This window comes from Dendrobium catenatum, unplaced genomic scaffold, assembly GCF_001605985.2.
Source record: "Dendrobium catenatum unplaced genomic scaffold, ASM160598v2 fragScaff_scaffold_730, whole genome shotgun sequence".
In the NCBI taxonomy this organism is placed as follows: domain Eukaryota; kingdom Viridiplantae; phylum Streptophyta; class Magnoliopsida; order Asparagales; family Orchidaceae; genus Dendrobium; species Dendrobium catenatum.
Window position 1 is genome coordinate 246,145 of NW_021319192.1, and position 21,670 is coordinate 267,814.

At 36.4% G+C, this 21,670-nt stretch overlaps 1 protein-coding gene across 1 annotated transcript in view; it reads left to right on the top strand.

The window, feature by feature from the left end:
* LOC110095934 (ribonuclease J-like) overlaps window positions 1-21,670 on the top strand; it is a 42,720-nt gene that overhangs the window by 5,123 nt on the left and 15,927 nt on the right. The window contains exons 2-3 of the mRNA XM_028696285.1: window positions 308-428; window positions 8,661-8,886. Coding sequence (XP_028552118.1) covers window positions 308-428; window positions 8,661-8,886 — 347 coding nt within the window. The remainder of the gene's footprint in view (window positions 1-307; window positions 429-8,660; window positions 8,887-21,670) is intronic.

The following is a 21,670-nucleotide window of genomic DNA, read 5'->3' on the forward strand; positions in this document are numbered from 1 at the left end:
AATTATTTGTAATTTGTTAATTTATTTATTAAGTTCAAATTAGGAACCTATTCAGCTTCGTTTGGATATATTACTCATCAGTCAATCAATATCTCAGAAACGATAAGGACGATATTTTTTTCTGCACCCTTTCCCGCTTCGCTCTTTGCTCATGCTGTTTTCCTTCTCTCAATCCCCAGAGAGAATCTAGGTTTTTATTCCACAGCCAGAGAGATCCCTTATCTCTCTCTCTCTCTTCAGCACAGGCGAACATACGCAAGAGCAAGCGCTTATCGTATACTCTTTCTGTTCTCAATCCCTTCTGCAGACGCAAAGCATGGCATCGTTGAACGTCTTATTATCTCTCTGCGAACTTGGCTCCCAAGAAAGACCCAACCTTCCCAACAACTTCATCTCGTGCTGTTTTGGTCCTCCTGCGTTGGCCAAAGGTTATCTTCTTTATCTTTAACCTAGAACTAACGTTCTTATTTGTTTTTTTTTTTTTTTTGTTTTTTTGCATTGTGTCATTGTACGTTGTCGTGTTGCTTTGTTTAGCCTTGTATGCTTTGTTTGCTTCTCTCTGTAGAATCAAAATATTGGCTACAAATTATTATTATTTTTTAACCCTCTCTTTTGTATTTCTAGTGTCGCTCTGAAATGCCCTTAAAAAGGTGTTCATACCTTATTTATTTATTTATTTATTTTATATGGCATATTTGATTCATGTGAGCGTGAATCAGGCTCATGTAAGAATATCAGATTTGATTTGAGGGTAGCAAAAAAGGGCAAAACAAATGTCTCCTCTTAAGTGAATATAATTATGAGTAGCATAAGATCTAGGTTTGGTTATTTATTTTATTTTATTTTATTTTGTACGGTTGGAGATGAAGAGCTATTTCTTCAGGTAGTATCTATTTATATTTAAAAAGGAAAATAGTTTTAGCTCGGGCTAAACTCTCCCATTAATTAGAGATTATTAGGTGCGGAGTGCGGACAGGGAGAACCGTCTGCACAAGCATTGGTACCCAGCGGTACCCGCATTCGGTACCACTGGGTACCGCTGGGTACCGCTAGGTACCAGTGCTTGTGCGGACGGTGCGCACTCCGCACCTAATAATTTTCCATTAATTGAGCATGTTTGGAACAATGAGTATTTAAGAATGTTCCAACGAATTATGTGAAATTTTTATGAAGGCCTGTCCAAACTTTTGGCCAAGTTTGAAACGGGTTGAACCCCTTGCAAAGATTGAGCTTGAGCTATGTCGACATCATGCTATATATAACTAAAGTTGTGCTTGCACCTTGTGTGCTGTCACTTCAGTTGTGACAGACTGAAGATTTTTTTGGTGAAGTTGGATTGAGGTGAATATCCTTAACACAGAGACATCATTCCTGCAATATGCTAATAATTGCTTGATATATAATTGTTGTGTTCAAAGCTTTTAGAATGGCACATTATTCCTTTATTGGTGCCATGATGAAGTTGTGCAAACGTTAAAAATAAGTTAACAAGACCAAGATGCTCAATATAATTGTAACAGCCATCTCAAAGAAAACAAAAAACCCCGTCCTTTCATTGGATTTCATGAAATAATTTTTGATGATAGAACGAAAACGGGCTTTGTGGGAGGAAGAATTTGAAAAATTCTCAGATTTTCATCCCAAAACCTGTGAGACGTCTTAGAGTTTTGAGCTTAGGAAATAGAGATGGGGGAGGGAGAGCCAACCCAAGGTGAGGTCTTGGGGAAGGATCGGTCAACAGCAGATTGCAAATCCCAAGCCTCCTTTCATTGGTCTGGGAAGGATTTCAAAATTCGAAACCAAAATCTGAGAAGAATCTCAGAGTTTGATAGGCTAAGATGAAGAGAAAGTGGGAGGAGGCCAAGCCGTGATTAGAGTAGAAGGCTGAGTGAGATTTCCTGCACATGTTATGAAATTAGAGAGTTCTTCACATGCAGGTAGGCAAGGGGAGGGGAGGTGATGGGAGAAGCAGCTGACGGGATTGTGAGGTTTGGCGGGAGGAGTTAGGGAGAGGTTTGGAATTCCTTAATTAATTCCTTAGATGTGGAATTAATTGAGGAATTACGGGCAAGGATTAGCAAGAGCAAAAACTATGGCAGCAAACCATAGGAGCAATAAAGGTAGGGAGAGGAGTAATGAGAAGGAGAGAGGGGAGGTAAGAGAGAGGGGCTGCGGTTTGTAAAGGGGCTGGAGTTTTGATTTGTTTCCCAAAGAGAAATTCTCCGTTGGAAAGAAATTAAGTAGAAAGGGAATAGGTAATTTCGGCCAGGGAGAGATTGGGGGGTTTTGAAATTATTTCCTAAATAAGTGGGAGAGTTTTAGGAAATAAAAAAAGGAATTAATGGGTATAGGAAGGGCCGGCAGCTTGCATGAGGGTGGGAGGATTTTATGGGATTAATTAAGGCTTCCTAATTTAAGTTTTGAGATTAGAAAAGTTTTAAATTAAATCCAATTGAAATTTAAAATTCAAAAGAGATCTAATTCAATTACTTTCCTAAAATAGAGTAGCTAAATTAGGAAGGAGCTTGAATGCAATTTCAAAGAGATTTGAATTTCAAAATCATCCAAATCAACCTCGTCCGGTTAGGAAATTCAAGGGTGAAGGGGAATGGTTGAGGCCGGCGGGTTGGGCCTTGGCCGGCGGCAAGCCAAAGTGAGGACGGGTGGAGGTGGCCGAGGTTATGGGGAGGATTTTAGTGGAGCTTGTTGTGGGGGAAGAGTGGGGAAATTTGGTGAATGAATTGGATGTGACGAAGAAGAAAAAGGAGGGTGGTGAGTGAAGACGAAAATACAAAGAGAAAACCACGAACCCGGCCGTCTCCAAGGTTGGTGGTGATACGATTTCCCTCTCCAAGGGATCTCAAGTCACGAGCCGGACCCATCCTGCGGCTGGTGGAAACTCCGACCTCCTCCCATAGGGATTTCACTAACGTTCTTCCCAAAGAACCCAAGTGCAAAACGCAAATTTTTTTTATTAATAATCCATCATCCTATTACAATAGCTTAAGGCCCTATATATAGGCCATAACATGAGAAAAATAAAAATACAAAAATGCCGCTTGGTCCATAACACTCAAATAAACTAACCTATGGGTAAAACAGAAATAACATAAAAAATAACTAAAATTCATAAAATCAAATTTAAAGTAACAATTTAAATTAGAGCCGTCGATTTAGACGCCTTCTGTGATAGATGCGCCAGATCTTCGTGCCGATGTCCGCATTCATTCTCAATAGTGGGAGATACTCGACTCCGTCGAGTTAGCATCACAACTGCCCAGGTACAACTTTGGACGGTTCTTTGGAGACATAGTTTCATCCTCCGAAATGGGTAATAACCCAATGAGCACTTAAGCTCGCCAATTTCCTTAACCCGAGTCAAGGGATCCCTTTCAAACTATCGCACTTCTTTTTCGCCTGCAGAAACTTGTTCACTCTCCTCAATAGTTTCAACTGGCGATAGGATCAATCTGGAGTTCGATGGATATCACCTTCAGAGCTTCCTCAACCTTCTCTGTTATAGGAGTGTTCACTGGGTCAGGGAGAAACCTTAGCTTCTGTAGGAGTTGAAATTTGAGCCAACCAAGTCCCTCTCTGCAGGATTTGCTGTCACGCATTTTTCCTTGTCGACCAATTCATCTTCTTCTTCCTGATCACCTTATTTTTTCTTTGATTTGCACCGTGAGTGGGAAATAGAAAGCTTCATTGGCCTCCAGCCATTTGTCAACTCTATCCACTCTTTCTCTGTTTCTTAGTGCCTTTTTCCATCCTTTGATGAAGGGGATCTTGAAGAGGTGTAGAGCGATGGGTCCCTCCTACTCGCTCTAGGTCATCGAACCGTTTGATTGTCTGACGGTGTAGTCGGCTAAGTCTGCTTGAGTCTCCTTGAGATGTTGACTAATGGCAGCCACTGACCTACCATCAAGTCTAGAGTCCTTCCAAGTCGATCCGAGTCCATGCTCTAATACCAAACTGATGTAGAACGAAAACGGCTTTGGTAGGGAGAGGAAGAATTTGAAAATTCTTAGATTTTCATCCCAAAATCTGTGAGACGGTCTAAAGAGTTTTGAGCTTAGGAAATAGGATTGGGGGAGGGAGAGCCAACCCAAGGTGAGGTCTTGGGGAAGGATCGGTCACAGCAGATTGCAAATCCCAAGCCTCCTTTCATTGGTCTGGGAAGGATTTCAAAATTTGAAACCAAAATCTGAGAAGAATCTCAGAGTTTGATAGGCTAAGATGAAGAGAAAAGTGGGGAGGAGCCAGCCGCTGACAGAGTAGAAGGCTGAGTGAGATTTCCTGCACATGCTATGGATTTAAAAAGTTCTTCACATGCAGGTAGGCAAGGGGAGGGGAGGTGATGGGAAAGCAGCTGATGGATTGTGAGGTTGGCGGGAGGAGTTAGGGAGAGGTTTGGAATTCTTTAATTAATTCCTAGATGTGGAATTAATTGAGGAATCGGGCAAGGGATTAGCAAGAGCAAAAACTATGGCAGCAAACCATAGGAGCAGTAAAGGTAGGGAGAGGAGTAATGGGAAGGAGAGAGGGCGCGTAAGAGAGAGGGGTGCGGTTTGTAAAGGGGGCTGGAGTTTTGATTTGTTTCCCAAAGAGAAATTCTCCGTTGGAAAGAAATTAAAGTAGAAAGGGGAATAGGTAATTTCGGCCAGGGATTGGGGGGTTTTGAAATTATTTCCTAAATAAGGGGGAGAGTTTTTAGGAAATAAATAAAAGGAATTTAATGGGTAATAGAAGGGCCGACAGCTTGCATGAGGTGGGAGGATTTTATGTGGATTAATTAAGGCTTCCTAATTAAGTTTTGAGATTAGAAAAGCTTTAAAAGTTTTAAATTAAATCCAATTGAAATTTAAAATTCAAAAGAGATCTAATTCAATTACTTTCCTAAAATAGAGTAGCTAAATTAGGAAGGAACTTGAATGCAATTTCAAAGAGATTTGAATTTCAAAATCATCCCAAATCAATCCTCGGTCCGGTTAGGAAATTCAAGGGTGAAGGGGAATGGTTGACGGGTGGAGGTGGCCGAGGTTATGGGGAGGATTTTAGTGGAGCTTGTTGTGGGGGAAGAGTGGGGAAATTTGGTGAATGACTTGGATGTGACGAAGAAGAAAAAAGGAGGGTGGTGAGTGGAAGACGAAAATACAACGAGAAAACTACGAACTCGGCCATCTCCAAGGTTGGTGGGTGATACGATTTCCCTCTCCAAGGGATCTCAAGTCACGAGCCCGGACCCATCCTGCGGCTGGTGTAAACTTCGACTCCCTCCCATAGGGATTTCACTAATGTTCTTCCCAAAGAACCCAAGTGCAAAACGCAAATTTTTTTTATTAATAATCCATCATCCTATTACAATAGCTTAAGGCCCTATATATAGGCCATAACATGAGAAAATAAAAATACAAAAATGCCGCTTGGGCCATAACACTCAAATAAACTAACCTAGGGGTAAAACAGGAAATAACATAAAATAATAAGTAAAATTTATAAAATAAATTTTAAATAACAATTTAAATTAGAGCCGTCGATTTATGATGCCTCCTGTGATAGATGCGCCAGATCTTCGTGCCGATGTCCGCATCAATTTTTCCTGAAATAGAGTAAGCTTTGGCTGGATTGACTCACCATAACTAGTCCTAGCATTATGCAGGTTGAATATTTTATTGCATTTTCTTGACTTTTTGAGTTAATTCATAATCATGCTATGGTGTAGCCTACCATATATATGAGCAAGCAGTTGAAGTGAGTAATTGAAAAGGGGCTTCACTAAGCTAAATAGTAAGTATTATAAGATGAATTGGGGACTCTCTAATGAGGACTTTCTTTATCCAAGAGGAGTGCAAGGTTCAAAGTTTAAGTTCAATATGAGTGTTGGTTGCTTGTTTTATACTGGGCTTTAAATTTTGGCAACTGGCTAGTCTTTGGCTTTATCTTGATACTCTACTTCACCAAATAAACTCTCTCTTGAGTTTAAGGTCTCAATTGAATCATCATGGTATGGATATAAGTTTGTTATATTGAACATTGGACTAATACCTTCTCATCCAGTACTCTATTTGGTAGGTGCCAATGGGAAACTAATACACCAGAATCAAGTTGCCATCGTTATACTTTAGGTGCAGGCGATGTGCATCAATATCCTCTTTTACTTATCATATGATTCCTGAAGATCTCTTATTACTTTTTCTTGCATTTCTCAATATTGCTTACTAGTTTATCTGCTTTAACATGACCTCTTGTTAGGAGAGTTGGCACATGATTTATGATTTGCCTAGGGTTTGTGCTATCGAACACTCTAAATTCACTCCTTTGGCGCACCGACATCTAGAGGTTTCAGGGTAAATTCAATTTTAGCAATGTTTTTGCTATTTATGCAGCTGTCGAAGCATGTCATTTGGGGACGGATTGACAATTTTATTTTATCCTCAGCTTGGGGGTGATAGACATTTGATAATTGGATTTAAGTCATGGGGATCCTACGTATTGTTTAAAAAAAAATTGCTCATGAATCACATTTGTAGATCTGATGTTATAGTCTATAGCATACAATGAAGCTTCATGATCACCTTAAAGAGCAGCTTTCATGATCACCTTAAAGAGCAGCTTTGCATTATTGGAATCATCAACAATCTTTCTACAAGGAAAAAATGAGCCATCTTAGGAAAAAAAACCAACAACAAAAAGGATAGAATCACTGCCTCTTTGTGTGCACAACAGTTCAACCTTAAATCCATGCTTAGGTTGCCCGGTTGCCCCCCGTGTCCGATTTGGAATTGGCAATAGTTGATATAAATATCATTTTCCTCTCTATTATTATTCTTTTGACAATTCATACATAGTAAACCTCGTGGGAGTCCCCTTCTTAGTCTTCCAAGTCATCTCAGCTTATTATCCTCTATGTGTCTTCTTCAATCATCTCTTACTCTTATTTAGTAGGCAATTCACTCATGTGAATCAAGCTATAGGAGAGTGAACATTTTGATTGTGATTTCTTGAGTATATTATTTTACTATGGGGGCCACTTGCTCTTTCTCACTCTTTCTTTAAAAACACCTAGGTGCCGCGATAGACATTATGGTTCTCCTCTGAAAGCTGATCTTCATTTAGCTAATCATGTCAACCTAACTTCAAATTTTCTTTTATGGGGATTCAAAAGCATGATGCCCAATCTTTTGTCAATGAGAAAAAAACACTAATTTATCCTTTGTTGTTTGTGGGCGACACACTCTTTTAAAACCTTTTTAGCATGAAGCTTAGAGGGTTTAACATAATGTGTAGCCACATTATTATTTTTCAAATTCCAAAAATTGGAATACTAGTTTGGTTCTTTATTTTCATCAGCATTTTTCACCAACGGCTAACACGTGTTGCTTTGACACCGAAGTTTATGTAATTAATTGGAATGAAGGGTTGAAAATAAGTTTCACTAAACAAAATAGGAAGAGTTAAAATATAAGTCGGGGAATATCTTGTCCAAAAGGAACTCTATCACCCTCACCCAAAGAAGAAGGCTCATTTACTCGCCAAGATTAGTGTAAGGTTCAGAGGTTAAATTTAACAAAAGCTTATTCTCAAAAGCCTCACAATTCCCCTTTATAAATGTGCAATACCTGTTAGCTATTGTAGATGGAGTTCTAATCAATGCATTAGACATTGTAATAACCTTTTCCTTCTAATACGACCTTTGGTTTCATGCTTTTTTCTTAGCTTTGACTTTTTACTGCTTGCGGGCTTCTTTGGCTTTATCATTCTATAGTGCCACTTTGGTACTGAGCTGAAGGGTATTGTTTTTTCTTTGAACCAATCTAGTTTATGTTTTTTCAATTTGATATAAATCAAAACCCTTTTTCTATTTCAACATCTACATGCTCTTAATTCCATTTGAATATGAACAAAGATAATTGATGTATATGACTACAAGGCTTTGTTGTTTAAATTTATTTTAAGGTTGGAAATAAACTAATTTGGCTAGTTTGTGGTCTGTTAGAATTCAATTAGCTGTCAAAGTGACCTAATCCTTTCACACCTAGGTAAAAGGTATATTAGTACATTTTGATCCGTATTTATTATGAAAATCTTACGACATTCTAGTTCAATATTTTATTTGGTGGAATAGTAGATGTTATTGTTTAAGATGATTCTGTGATAGAAAATTGAGCCTTCAGTTCGTAAGCTTTGTTCATGTTGAGTGCATTTACAACAGTAACATTATTGAGTGATGAAAAATTTTGAAATTCTACCTTGTCTTGTACACGGAAATCACGAGTAGTAGAAGCACTACCAGTTTAGACTATTGCGAGCCCTGAGGATTTGTTTGTGCAGCATGGTCAAGGTTCATGTGCTTGCTATTCCGTAAAGGAGTGTAGGTCTATCTGGCTATCATTCATAACACCAACATTATCTCGACTATTATTCAAGAGAGCCATCTTTCATTATTAAATAAGATCAAGCTTAAGCGTGATCAGCGCCTCTTTTGATATACTTCTTACTACCACCTGCGTATGTAATATTCTCTGTTTTGATTGGAAATAAAAATAGTGAACAATACTTACCTCCCCCATGCCACCACGTACTGTGCTTGCTAATATTTTTATTCCTTTTATCTTCTTCATTTTAATTCCTCCCTATTGAGTTGATTGTCCCACATATAGGTGCACAAGGATCCAAATCACCACGTAAAAGATCTAGAACTGATGGAGCGGGGAAAAGCATGGAAGATTCAATTCAACGAAAATTGGAGCAGTTTTATGAAGGATCAAATGGACCACCTATACGTGTCCTTCCTATAGGTGGTCTGGGGGAAATTGGAATGAACTGCATGCTAGTTGGAAACTATGACCGTTATATCTTAATCGATGCAGGGGTGATGTTTCCTGAGTATGTACCAGAAATCATATTGCACTGTCATGAATAGATTTTTTATTTCGGTGGTTTATCTCTTGTTTGATTATTATTCAGTATGTCAGGATGGTACTCCAGTGATTTAAGGTTCTTTGCTTATTTTAAGTTGAAACATAATTGAGATAGAAAGTTAACAGTTTAATTTCTCATTATGATTATTGTTTCCAGAATGCCTATTTGTTGTGAAATGACAATATGATAACAAACCTTAAAATGTAGCATTTATGATACACAGCGTCTATGAGTTTAGTTTTTGTAATGTAGAGCTAAATATTATATGCAGAAAATCACTGTGTCGACACCCAAATTTTGTAGTTCACAAACTAGTAAACTTAAATTAACTTAATAGACCACCTTTGTTGAATGTAAAAAAAAAAGAGATAAAAATCAATTTAAATGGAAAATTTTCGCTTGTTATTTGAATGATTAGCATTAAGTGTTGAGAAAATCATGCAAGTGGTTTCCATCGAATTTAACTTTTTGGGATCAATCATATTGTTTCTTTCAAAGATTTTTTATAGTAATTCTTCCAACTTGAAATACTTTAGAACTGGTCAATACCTCTTCAGTTCAAGGGAAGATGAAAGTAATATAAATTGAATGAAAATAGTTGTATTATAAGGTTTTGGGCTGAGCTAAACTGATTAAAGGTGGAGTAAATAAATTTAAATTAAAACTTAAATATATTTTTAATAACTATGACATATGGCACTTATATTATGCGCCTAGTGCCCCTCCTTGGTTAAATGTAAACTACTTTAGCATGCATACACAAATATAAAGGATATCATATATCATATGCTAGTCAATTACCCAATGTTGCAAGTGATGATAATGATTTTAGAAATAAAGTGAAAATTATTAATTATACTATAAGGGATCTTACCATATTTAAAGTCATTGAAAATTGAGCAAATACATTTAAATTAAAATGAGTAAATTTAATATTAAATTTAAAGCCAATGGCTTGTACCATATGTAATTAAGCATGAAGCAAAATATCTTAATAATAGGTTGTTATGTATAGATTTGAATCCTTATAATAAGTTTGAATTCAAATTTAAAAATAATGACATATATTATGTGACTGTTATGTATTTAATTATATTGCTGTCCTTTTCAGAATCAAAAGTATTTCATGTGTTGTGTTCAACTATAAGCAACGAAGTGCATGATGTCATAGTTCATAATTAAATAAAATAGTTTTCGTTTATAAAATGATAATTATGTCATATGATAATTTTTAAATGTGTTTGAATTCTGACAAAATGTGAGAGAATTGGTTGTGTATTGCATTTCGTCATTTGTGTTGAATTTATTGAAGTCTAGGAGAATCTCTTGTAGGATATATAAAAAGTTTAGGGAATGAAAATTAATTACAATTAGAACAACTCATAGATTGGTGAGGTGTCAAGAATGAGTCCATGAATTGGTGAGGTGACAATAATGAAGAAAAGGAAGGAGAGTTTGCGGGTACACCTGGAATAGGAAAGAGAGCTGGTTGCCTGATAGTCCGGACAACTAGGAGGTGGGCTGTTAGGTGGACAACTGGATGGCATTTCCGTGGACATAAGTTGAGAGGCTGAATCACATGCTGTAGCAGGAGTGGCCACGAGCTAGGTGTAGGTGTTCTCACGCTCACTAACATGGGAATAAATGGATGTTATCCGGTTCAAAATTTTTTGATAACCTTTGAAAGATTACCTCTAATAATTATTTTGTGAGAATGTCTATAAGTTTTTCACCTTTAATAATGAATGGAGTTCAAATTAGACAATTATTGAGCTTTCTTTTTTATATAATATCTGTCAACTTCAGTATGTTTAGTTCAGTCATGTTGCACATAATTATATGCAGTATTAATGACTGATTTGTTATCATAGTGGACCCTCATAGGATCTTCTCATTCAACTTTTGAAACTTCCATGATATTTATAATTCTCAAAATTTCAGTGCCAAAGATTTAACTTCTACTTTTTATGACAGATCTTCCTCCCATATTTTGCTTTTTTTACTTCTCCAAGTTACGAGGGCTCCTAAAAAGGTGCAATGTTATGAAGTAGACATTCTTTCAAGCTTCAATTATAGAACTTATAATCTGCATCTGTGTAAGCTCTAAGGTTCAGATCTTTTTGGGGTTCTTATTATATATTGTAAAATTCAATACACTACATTAAGGTGTAACCGCTTAGGATTGTATGTGAATTGATTTACCACACAACAACATAGACAATGTCATGTCAGGTATATGATAAATAGATAAATCTTCTAACAAGTCTTTTATAGAATATTTTTTCTATTACTTTGATGGCTTAAAAATCATTCGAGGTGCATACCTAGAGGCACATGAAAAACACCTTGAGGCTTGCAATCTCATTGTACCTGGTGAGGCTTATACTTTTTTTATTTTGAGGTGCGTGCCTTAAATAATTTTGTAGAAGATGTGTTAAAACATATGTTTGAATGCATATAACTTCATCGCTATTAGAACCTGTGTTTGAACCATGATTACCGTGGTTCCAACATTGTTCAAATCATGATTGGACCTTATGTGAACTATGATTGAACCTGGATCGAACAAGATTGAAATATGTATTTGAACATTTTCGAACCATATTAGATCATGGTTTAAACATGATTTGAACACATTCTAACAAGTTTTAAACTTTTACATTAGGTTAACGTTTAATATTGATATTTGCTTCTTTTTTTTTTGCTTATTACATGATTTTGTTTGCTTATTACATGATTTTGTGGTTTATGATGATTACCAAAGTAATTGTATCCGTTATTTATGTTTTTTTTTTAATTTGATGAAATTTTTTAATTTTCTAGCTTAAGGCTTACATCTCCCCTCGTTTGGGCAAAAAGCGTTAGATTATGATTTCGCTTTTATAAAACTTGATTGCTATATTGATAGGAAATACTTGATTTCAAGTAGTTCCTAGCCAAATCTGAAGTAAAACAACAAGAAAACTGCTGTTTACAGCCGTGGACAGCAGGTGATCACAGGAAAACAACAAGAAATAGAGAGAAAAGTGAGAGAAAACTAAAGTCAAGACTTGTATTTCACTAGTAGATGAATAAAATAGCAAGATACAATAGATCCTCAATTCGAGAGGAGGATCGATCTCTCCCAAATCTCTAGACGCCGCTAGAGCCCAAAGAAAACTTAAATCTAAGAGACCTCAAATTTCTGCCAAATTCAAGATGCCCAAATCCTAGGAAAACAAAGTATTTAATGCATACAAATCAAAAGGAAATCCCTAAACAATCCCTACATTCAATTTCCCTCCTAGAATCCATTCAAAAACTTCCTAAAATGAGCTCTCAGGAATCGCGTGCGTGCGGCTGACAGAAGAGGCGGAGATGTTCTGCCCGTTCTCCGCCTGGGCCGGTCCCGCGTGGACCGGATGGACCGGTCTAACAATACTCCCCTCCCGAAAATCCACTTTGTCCTCAAGGTGGAGATATGCTTGTGTTCTGGTGGAGGTGGCCATCTATGAGGTGACTGAAAATCCTTACTATATTGCTAAACCAAGGGCTGCACGAAAAGAGAAACATCCCCTCCTTCCAATCTGATCGCATCCAGCCTGTGTAGTCCCACCAGATAATCTTCCCCCACCTCTTGTATGTCCCTAACCATGGTCTTAAGTGATGTGATGACTTTGGATAGCCCTGCATCTCTCCTTATGACCACCATTCTCCTATCCACAATTAATTTCATCGTGAATGCTCCCCAATTGTCCTTGGTTTCCCCCAAGGTTTGTAACTACTTCATCCTCAGGATGACATCAGTGCTTTCTAACTCTAGTGAGAGAAAGTCCTCGCTTACTTGAATCCCCTGGATGGTCAACACCATTCTTTTACAGATTCCCTGGCATTTCTCCACCTTCCATGTACCCATCATCTCCCCATAACAATCGGTGTCCACCAATTTCACTCCCAGTTGGTTGACGACCTGAGTGGAAATGAAATTGTGGGTAGCCCCACTATCAATTAGCACCACCACCTCACGGTCAGCTATCTCTCCTTTCACTTTCATAGTGTGCCTCGGAGTGAATCCCACTACAGAGTTCAGAGAGACTTCTGCCACATCCAGGTGCAACTTCTCCTCTTCTTCAGATCTGCTCCCACCTCCTTCCTCGTCTTCCTTGTCTTCACAGACAAGGAGAACTTGAAGAGTTCGGTCCTTGCACTTATGCCCTGGCATGTACTTCTCATCACATCTGAAGCACAACCCCTTTGTCCTCTTCTCCTACATCTCCTTCTCTGTCAGCCTCTTGAAATTTTCCCCACTCCCCCTCCTACTGGCTTCTTCCGGGTGGTCTCATTAATGTTGTCTGATGCAGGCCCCTTAGGTGCTAGAAGTGGTCGTCGTCCTGTAAGATTCTCCTGAGCAGTTTCCTCGAGCCCCTCTTTCAGGCTTCTTCTGGTCTTCCACCAACTGGGCCAACTCCATGGCCTTGCCTAGATTCCTTGGCTCCAGCACTCTAACTGCTGTTCTTACCTCCGGTTTCAGCCCCTTCATGAAATTCTCTTCTAGGGCTGACTCTGAGATATGATCCAGCCTACTATCCAGATACTCAAACCTGTCCCGGTAATCTGCCACCGTGCCTTCCTGGGTAAGGGCAAAGAATTGCTCATAGAAGTCTCCTCCCTCATATGCTCGGAAACGCTCTAATAAGCATTCTTTGAACTCTCGCTAGCTTCGGATAGGCTCCCGTCTGTCGTGCCACTGATACCAGGCTAAGAATTTTCCCTCCAAGCACATTCCCGTCGCTGTCAATTTCTCCTCCTCCGTCAGCCCATTGACAGCAAAATATCGCTCCACCTTATAAATCCACCCATGGCCATCCTCACCCTCAAAGATGGACATCTTCAGTTTACTCACCTTTGGATCTCCTCCGTTTCCCCGGTATCCTCCATAACCTCCCATTCCTCTAAGGGGAAGAGTTCCCCAAGTGTCTTGATCATACCTCCGACGATTTACTCGAATCCCTCTTCATACTTTCCTCTTCTCCCTTCAAAATCATCACCTCGACGTTGAATTCCTTCAAATTCAGCACCTCGACGATGACGTTCCTCCCTTCTTCCTTCAAAAACAGCCCCTCGACGCTGAATTCTTTTGTATTCAACACCTCGGCGATGAAATTCTTCCATTCTCCCTTCAAAATCAGCACCTCGACGCTGGATTCTTTCAAATTCAGCACCTCGGCGATCGAATTCTTCCCTCATTCCGACAAAATCAGCCTCCCGTTGGTCGTATCCCCTACTCATCTCTTCTCTAGAAAGCGGTTCTAGAGGGGGCATGTCATTCTCTTCCTTTAGGATCTCCTCCTAATTCCTCCTCCCTGTAACGGGTTTGGATTTCCTCCCATGCCATGGCCATTGGTGGTCTCTCGTACTTCCGATGTCGCCGGATTGGTCTTCATTTCAAGTGATTTCTTCATCATTTCTTCCATCACGGTGAACTTTCCCCTCCAACCTTTCATTGTTAGAGGTGATTTTATTTTGAAAATCGAAAAATCTTCCCTCCATATCGGATTTCAATTGTCTGATTTTGCCTTCTAAGACTTATTCCTTCTTCCCGGTCATCGTTTTTCCCAAGAATCACAAAGATCTTTTTTTTTGGAAACAAAAATCCCGCTGAAATTTCAGGATTTCAGCCGCCAACAGTCCCAAAAACGATGCTCTGATACCAATTTGATAGGAAATACTTGATTTCAAGTAGTTCCTAGCCAAATTTGGAGTAAAATAGCAAGAAAAACAGCTATTTACTGCCGTGTACAGCAGGTGATCACAGGAAAACAGCAAGAACTAGAGATAAAACTGAGAGAAAATTCAAGTCAAGACTTATATTTCACTAGTAGATGAATAAAATATCAAGATACAATTGATCCTCAATTCGAGAGGAGGATCGATCTCTCCCAAATCTCTAGACGCCGCTAGAGCCCAAAGAAAACCTAAATCTAAGAGACCTCAAATTTCAGCCAAATTCAAGATGCCCAAACCCTAGGAAAACAAAATATTTAATGCATACAAATCAAAAGGAAACCCCTAAACAATCTCTACATTCAATTTCCCTCATAGAATCCATTCAAAAACCTTCCTAAAATGAGCTCTCAGGAATCGCGTGCGTGCGGCTGACGGAAAAGGCGGAGATGTTTCGCCCGTTCTTCGCCTGGGCCGGTCTCGCGTGGACCGGCTGGACCAGTCTAACATATATCTTCTGGAACATTTTCAAATTTATGATTAAATTTCATATGGCTCTTGATCGGCTTGCATCCCAATTAATTTGTTTCTTTCAGCAGTTCTGTTATATATTTTTGTTGTGATTATAAAGATTCCATATTGAGAGTGTGTAATTTCAATGCTAAGGAGGTTCTTTAGCTTACCTAATTATTTGATTTCAAATTTTTTGAACAACTTTTTTTTTTAAGTCTCCATTCCATCCAAGTAATTACATATAATGATAATATCATCAACATAAATTAGTAGTGTACAAAAACTCTCTTGAAGTTATATTTTTCATAAATAATGCATAGTCTCCTTGACTTTATTTGTATCCCATGGTGAGCATAACTTGGTGAATCTTTCGAACTATGCTTTTTGGGATTATTTTAATCCTTAATATATATTTTTTTAAAGTTTACATACTTTTTATTTTCTATTTGACCTAAATTCTGGTAGTGTCACGACCCGACCCGGTGAGCTCGTATAGGCGAGGCGGGAACGGAGGTCCGACGGTAGACTAAAATATCTAATTTCTAAAACTATCACCATAACATTAGAAAGAACCACTAAAAACATTAAATTTAAAACACATAAACATAGCCTCATTTAGATTAATATAATTACCTTTCTTCCGGAGTGCCTCTCCTACGATACACGTTTCTACCCCTTCTACTTATTAAGATTAAAATAATTATACCTGAAAATTTATTGAACAACTAACAGTAAGACATCGCTTAGTAAAGAAAATATGACTGTAAACTATAGCAATTCAAGACGGAATGAGTAATATGCTAGATGTCACATTTCATTAGAACATAACTTAAATTGATTTCTTATAAACATGTCATTAAACATATCATATATCATAAAATCATATCTTTCATATCCATTTTCATATTCATATCAATATTCGTAACTTTCTCATTTCGTATATATTACAACCGTCACAGGAGGCCACCGTCTAATACCATAAATGTACTTTACCATTTCTTTTTTCATAATCTTTACCATTTTAATGTGCACGAGTACATCATCCCAGCTAGTACTATATGGGGGTGAGCTTCATCATTTCAACAAGCGCATGCAATCACTTAATATAACAATCATATCATTTCATTTCTATAACATATAAACTTTGTATGATAATGTTATAAATGTAACATATAAATTGCATGATCAATCATTGGGCAAGAGTAACAGAATCATGATTTAAATTGACCATAAAGATTTTATAAACATGCTTGATCTTTCAAAACATATAACTGGAGAGAAAACAAAGGCATCACTGTAATAAAGAATCATGAATACTTACCTCGATTTAAAGGATTTGATTACTCCGCTCGAACATCTTCTTTCGAGGTCCACGATTATCACTTATAAATATTAATATATCCTTCAAAATCTTCATAATAAATCTAATTTAAAATCTAATTGTCTTTCTAAAGTACTTTAAATTCTCTCTCTCCCTCTCTCTCTCTCTAATTGATCACATAATGCAAATATATATATAAAAAATTCATATTTTAATCTAATTACATATTTCATCCAAATTAACCCTTTTTCTCTAACCTAATTTAATTTAAAATAATTTATATTTTCAGATTTTCCTTAAAATAAAATTAGGAAAATAATTTTTTCATGAAAATCCTTAATTTCTATCATTAAATTAGGGTTTTTATCAAAAATATAAATTATTTTAAATTAAATTAGGTTAGAGAAAAAGGGTTAATTCAGATGAAATATATAATTAGCTAAAATATGAAATTTTTTGAATATATATTTGCTTTATGTGATCAATTAGAGAGAGAATTTAGGGTTGTTTAGAAAAAGAAGAAGATTTTAAATTATATTTATTATGAAGATTTTGAATGAGAAATTAATATTTATAGGTGATAATTATGGACATCGAAGGAAGATGTTTGAGCGGAGTAATCAAATCCTTTAAATCGGGATAAGTATTCATGATTCTTTATTACAGTGATACTTTTGGTTTCTCCCTAATTATATGTTTTAAATGACCAAGCATGTTTGTAAAATTTTTATGATCAATTTAAATCATGATTCTGTTACTCTTGTCCAATGATTGATCATGCAATTTATGTGTTATATTTTATGACATTATTATACAAAGTTTATATGTTATAGAAATAAAATGATATGATTGTTATATTGAGTGATTGTATGCACACGTTGAAATAATGGAGCTCACCCCCTAATGGTACTAGCTGGGGACGCTGTACTCGTCCACGTCAAAATGATAAATGTTATAAAAAAAAGAAATGGTAAAGGAGTACATTTATGGTACTAGATGGTGGTTTCTGTAACGATTATAATATATACAAAATGAGAAAGTTATGAATATTGATATGAATATGAAAATGAATATGAAAAATATGATTTTATGATATATTATATGTTTAATGACATGTTTATAAGAAATCAATTTATGTTATGTTCTAATGAAATATGACATCTAGCATATTACTTATTCCGCCTTGAATTGCTGTAGTTTAGAATCATGTTTTACTTACTAAGTGTTGTCTTACTATTAGTTGTTCAATAATTTTTCAGGTATAATTATTTTAATCTTAATGAGTATGGTGGAAACGTGTATCGTAGGAGAGACGCTCCGGAAGAAAGGTAATTATATTAATCTAAATGAGGTTATGTTTATGTGTTTTAAATTTAATGTTTTTAGTGGCTCTTTCCATTATTATGGTGATAGTTTTAGAAATTAGATATTTTAGTCTGTTGTCTAACCTTCGTTCCCGCCTCGCCTATGCGAGCTCACCAGGCCGGGTCATGATAAGAGAGAATCATGAATACTTACCTGCAATTGGGTAAAATGATTCTCTTCACTGGTCCTCCAAAAATCTAAGGGGAAATTAAGATTTATATGTTTAGGAACATACCTTAGACTTCCCTATTTGATTTCTCCCAAGAAGCTCCACCGGAAACCGCCCTATCACGCCGCCCGAAGCCATGCCCGTTGCCTTCCTCTCCCTTCCGTCCGCCTCTCCTTACGTTTCCCTTAAGTGGAATGAGGGTTAATGCATAATGTCTTAATTTCCCTCACATAAAATATATCTGCTTTAATATTCACTAGGGGTAGTTTAGGTATTATGAATCTTTCATGATTTTTAATTTCAAATCCTAGCAAAATTTCATATAAATTTTATATACCAATTTGTTCAGAATTTTGCTTAGAATTTTATAAAATTATTTTCGTCAAATTCCGACGACTTTGAAAAATTCACTTAAGTCTCATCGTGGCGCATCAAAAAGCGTGTGAGGTCTAAAATTGGAATTTTTCGGGTTTTACAGGTGGGACTTCCATGTTCACTTCCTCCTTTAGATCACATTATTGGAAGGCATTTTTTCAATCGTATTATTATATCTTCCTCTCTCTGTTATCTGTTAATGACAAAATAACTCAAATAATGTTCATTTTAGCAAATGGAATGAAGGCTATATAAGATAATCAGTTTCATATGTTTGTAGCTTTTAGCTAATTGTCTAGCTTTGTAGTGAGCCATTAGTTTTTTGTTTTATGGAAAAGATCCATTGACTTCTCAATGTTTTTTTTGGTAATGTTACTATTTCCCATGCTTTTTTTTTTTCAGGGATTTTCGTTTCTTCTCTCGAAACATTCTTCCAATTCATGTTGTTTAAATCTCATAAGATGTTTTTGGGGTAGAAATATTATGAAGGCTTATGAGAAATAATTTACAATTGTATGAAATATTCTTTTATGATAAGAATAAGTATGAGGGATTTTTAGTAATATTTATTATAGTTTTGTTCCTAGTCGATTCAGGGACAAGGATTGATTGGCTGATTAAACTTGTATGGATTGAGATGCATTATTCTTGACTAAAGCTATAATGATTGAGTAGAAGGTGATTCTGGTATTGGCTTGTTTTGTGTAGGATGATTATGAAATGTAGTTGTTTGCTGGGATTAGGGGTAAAGAAGGGCAATCTAGGAGAAAAAAATGCATTTGTGAATAATATTTTTCTGTGGGGTAAATGGTAACAAAGTAGTGATTTTCTTCATTGAAAGTGACATTAACGGACATATATACTTTTTTCGAGGGGGATGGATAACATTTATATACTTTTTGTGTGGGATAGCAGCAAAGAAAGACATTTAATTGCATTTGGATTAAGTTTTTCACTATTTTTGGGATGCATATGAACAAAGGCAAGATTTTTAAATATTTTGGGGGCAAGATTGCTTGAGATGCTGAAGTGAGGAAAGAATTTGTTTAAATTTGTGTCGGACTTGTGAACCTAAGGACCCTTATAGATAATCGATTTAAGCGTGAGCAGCTGTTAAAATTGTTCCTCTCGAATATTATTTTGGAACATTCTTTTGAAAAGAGAGCCCTTATGGTAGTAAGGTTACCCTATTTTATTTTGGTGTATACACACAAGAGGACTGGCATTTTTTTTCTTGGAAGCATGAGTAGAGATAATAATTAAAAAAATATTTGACATTGTCTGATTTGACTCTTTTAATTAAAAAAAAAATTGATTTTTGTCATGTTGAGAAAGGTGGCAAAGATTGTACTTAGATTAGTTTTCTCTTTAAGTAAGAAGATCGATAACAAATAGGTGCAATCATTGATAAATGACATAAATTATCAGGCCCTAAAGATGTTAGATGTGAAGGATGATCTCTATATATCACTATGAATGAGAGAGAATTAACTTTTGGTTTTTGTGTCACTTGTTGAAAAATTAGTTAACTTTGTGTTTTATAAACTCACAAATATCGCAATGAAATTATTCAATATTGATTTTTTAAAATAATAATCGAAACATAATATTGAGAATAATTTAGGACGGATGTCTTCTTTATGGAATTTAAAGGCTTTGGAAAGGAAGGATATAATGATAGGTTGTATGGAGCTTCCTTCTTCGTTGGATTCCTCAAGGTTTAAAAGACCATATATTCTTTTAGAAAGTCCACTTGTCTTCCTCATACCCTATTCCTAAAATACACAATGTGAATGGTAAAGCACAACATGCCATTTTGAATCTATAGTTAACTTTTGGATGAATAACAAGTTGGTAAATAATTTAGGCATGTGAATACGATCAAGGATCCATCATCAATGTTTTTTTCTTGTTGCCAGGACAAGGAGCATATAGAGTAAAATTGCTTGAGGAGTTTGTCATATGATTTTTGGCTACTAGATCAATAATCCAGGAGTTGGGATTGGGCATTTCTAAGATTTTTAAAGCACGAAAAGAGGTGATAAGCCATGCGAATGCAAGAGAACTAGTATGGCCAATAGTAGAAAAGAATGCAAGAGAACTAGTATGGCCATAGTAGTATTTTCTAATGATGCAAGTATATTTTTCAACTTTTATATTCCTACTTTGTGAAAGTCAATGGCTGATTCTTTAGTGTTACCTTCTTCCACATGCATTTTATAAGTATGTCTATGTTCTTTTGCCTGCCCTCCTTGTGTTGTCTTGTTTTTGCTTGGTTTGTGATGAAGCTTCCAACATTTATATTTTGTATATCAAGCCTTTTTTGCAACATGCGCACCATAGATAAAGTTTATTGTTCATCTTTATTGGATTTGGCTGCTTGTGCTCCTTAGGATAAGAGACCTTTGAATCAAAGTACTTGATGTCGACTTTGTTATTAAGGTTGAACCTTCGACAAGGTTATTAGTAATATTGACTCCCCTTCTCCCTTCTCCCTTCTACCTATTAAATAATGGGAATGGCTTCATTAGTGAAGTTAAACCATATTTTTTTGGGGAATTCATACCTTTGCTGCATCAAAGTCAATTTTTAATGGAAAAATTCTATTTTTTTCAACAAACATTATAAGGATAGATGCATTTTTATTGCATTCCATTTGGATAAATTGATAATAGTTCATCTCTTCTTAAAAGCCTTATAGTAGATTGGAGCATTTTGTGATGGATCCTTCCCCTTGGTTTGTGGATGAGATCTTAATCTTGATCTCATAAAATTGGGATGCTTCATGCAATTTTCATTTATCTTAAAACCTGCCAAGTTGATGTTTGATTAAGAACTGGCAAGTTCTATGACTAGACCCTAGAGTCTTGCTCAACCCAAGCATTGTGATGTGATGCATGAGTTGAGTTACACAAGATTAATAAGAAGATTTAAACAATAGCTTAACCACTTATATAGTCATGCTTCAAATTAAAATCGATTACAAGAATTCATAGTATTCCACTTGCTTAGGCAAAGGAATTACAAGGAAATTAGCCAAACAATTTAAGCAAATACAAAGGAGAATGTAAAGTTAAAAGCTAGTGATTTGAATCCAACAATTAATAAGGAGTTGTTCACCTTGAGGCATTTTCTCTCTTTTCCTACGAAACTAGGTTGAGCTGCGGAAGATCGTCCACGCTAGAAACGAGGTTGCCACGAGGAGGGAGGAGACAAAGAACATCGCCAAGGAGAAGGAACTTGGAGGTGTAGGTGGCACGGGAGGACGACCTTTAATGATCCACGTGTAGTCGGAGAATTGG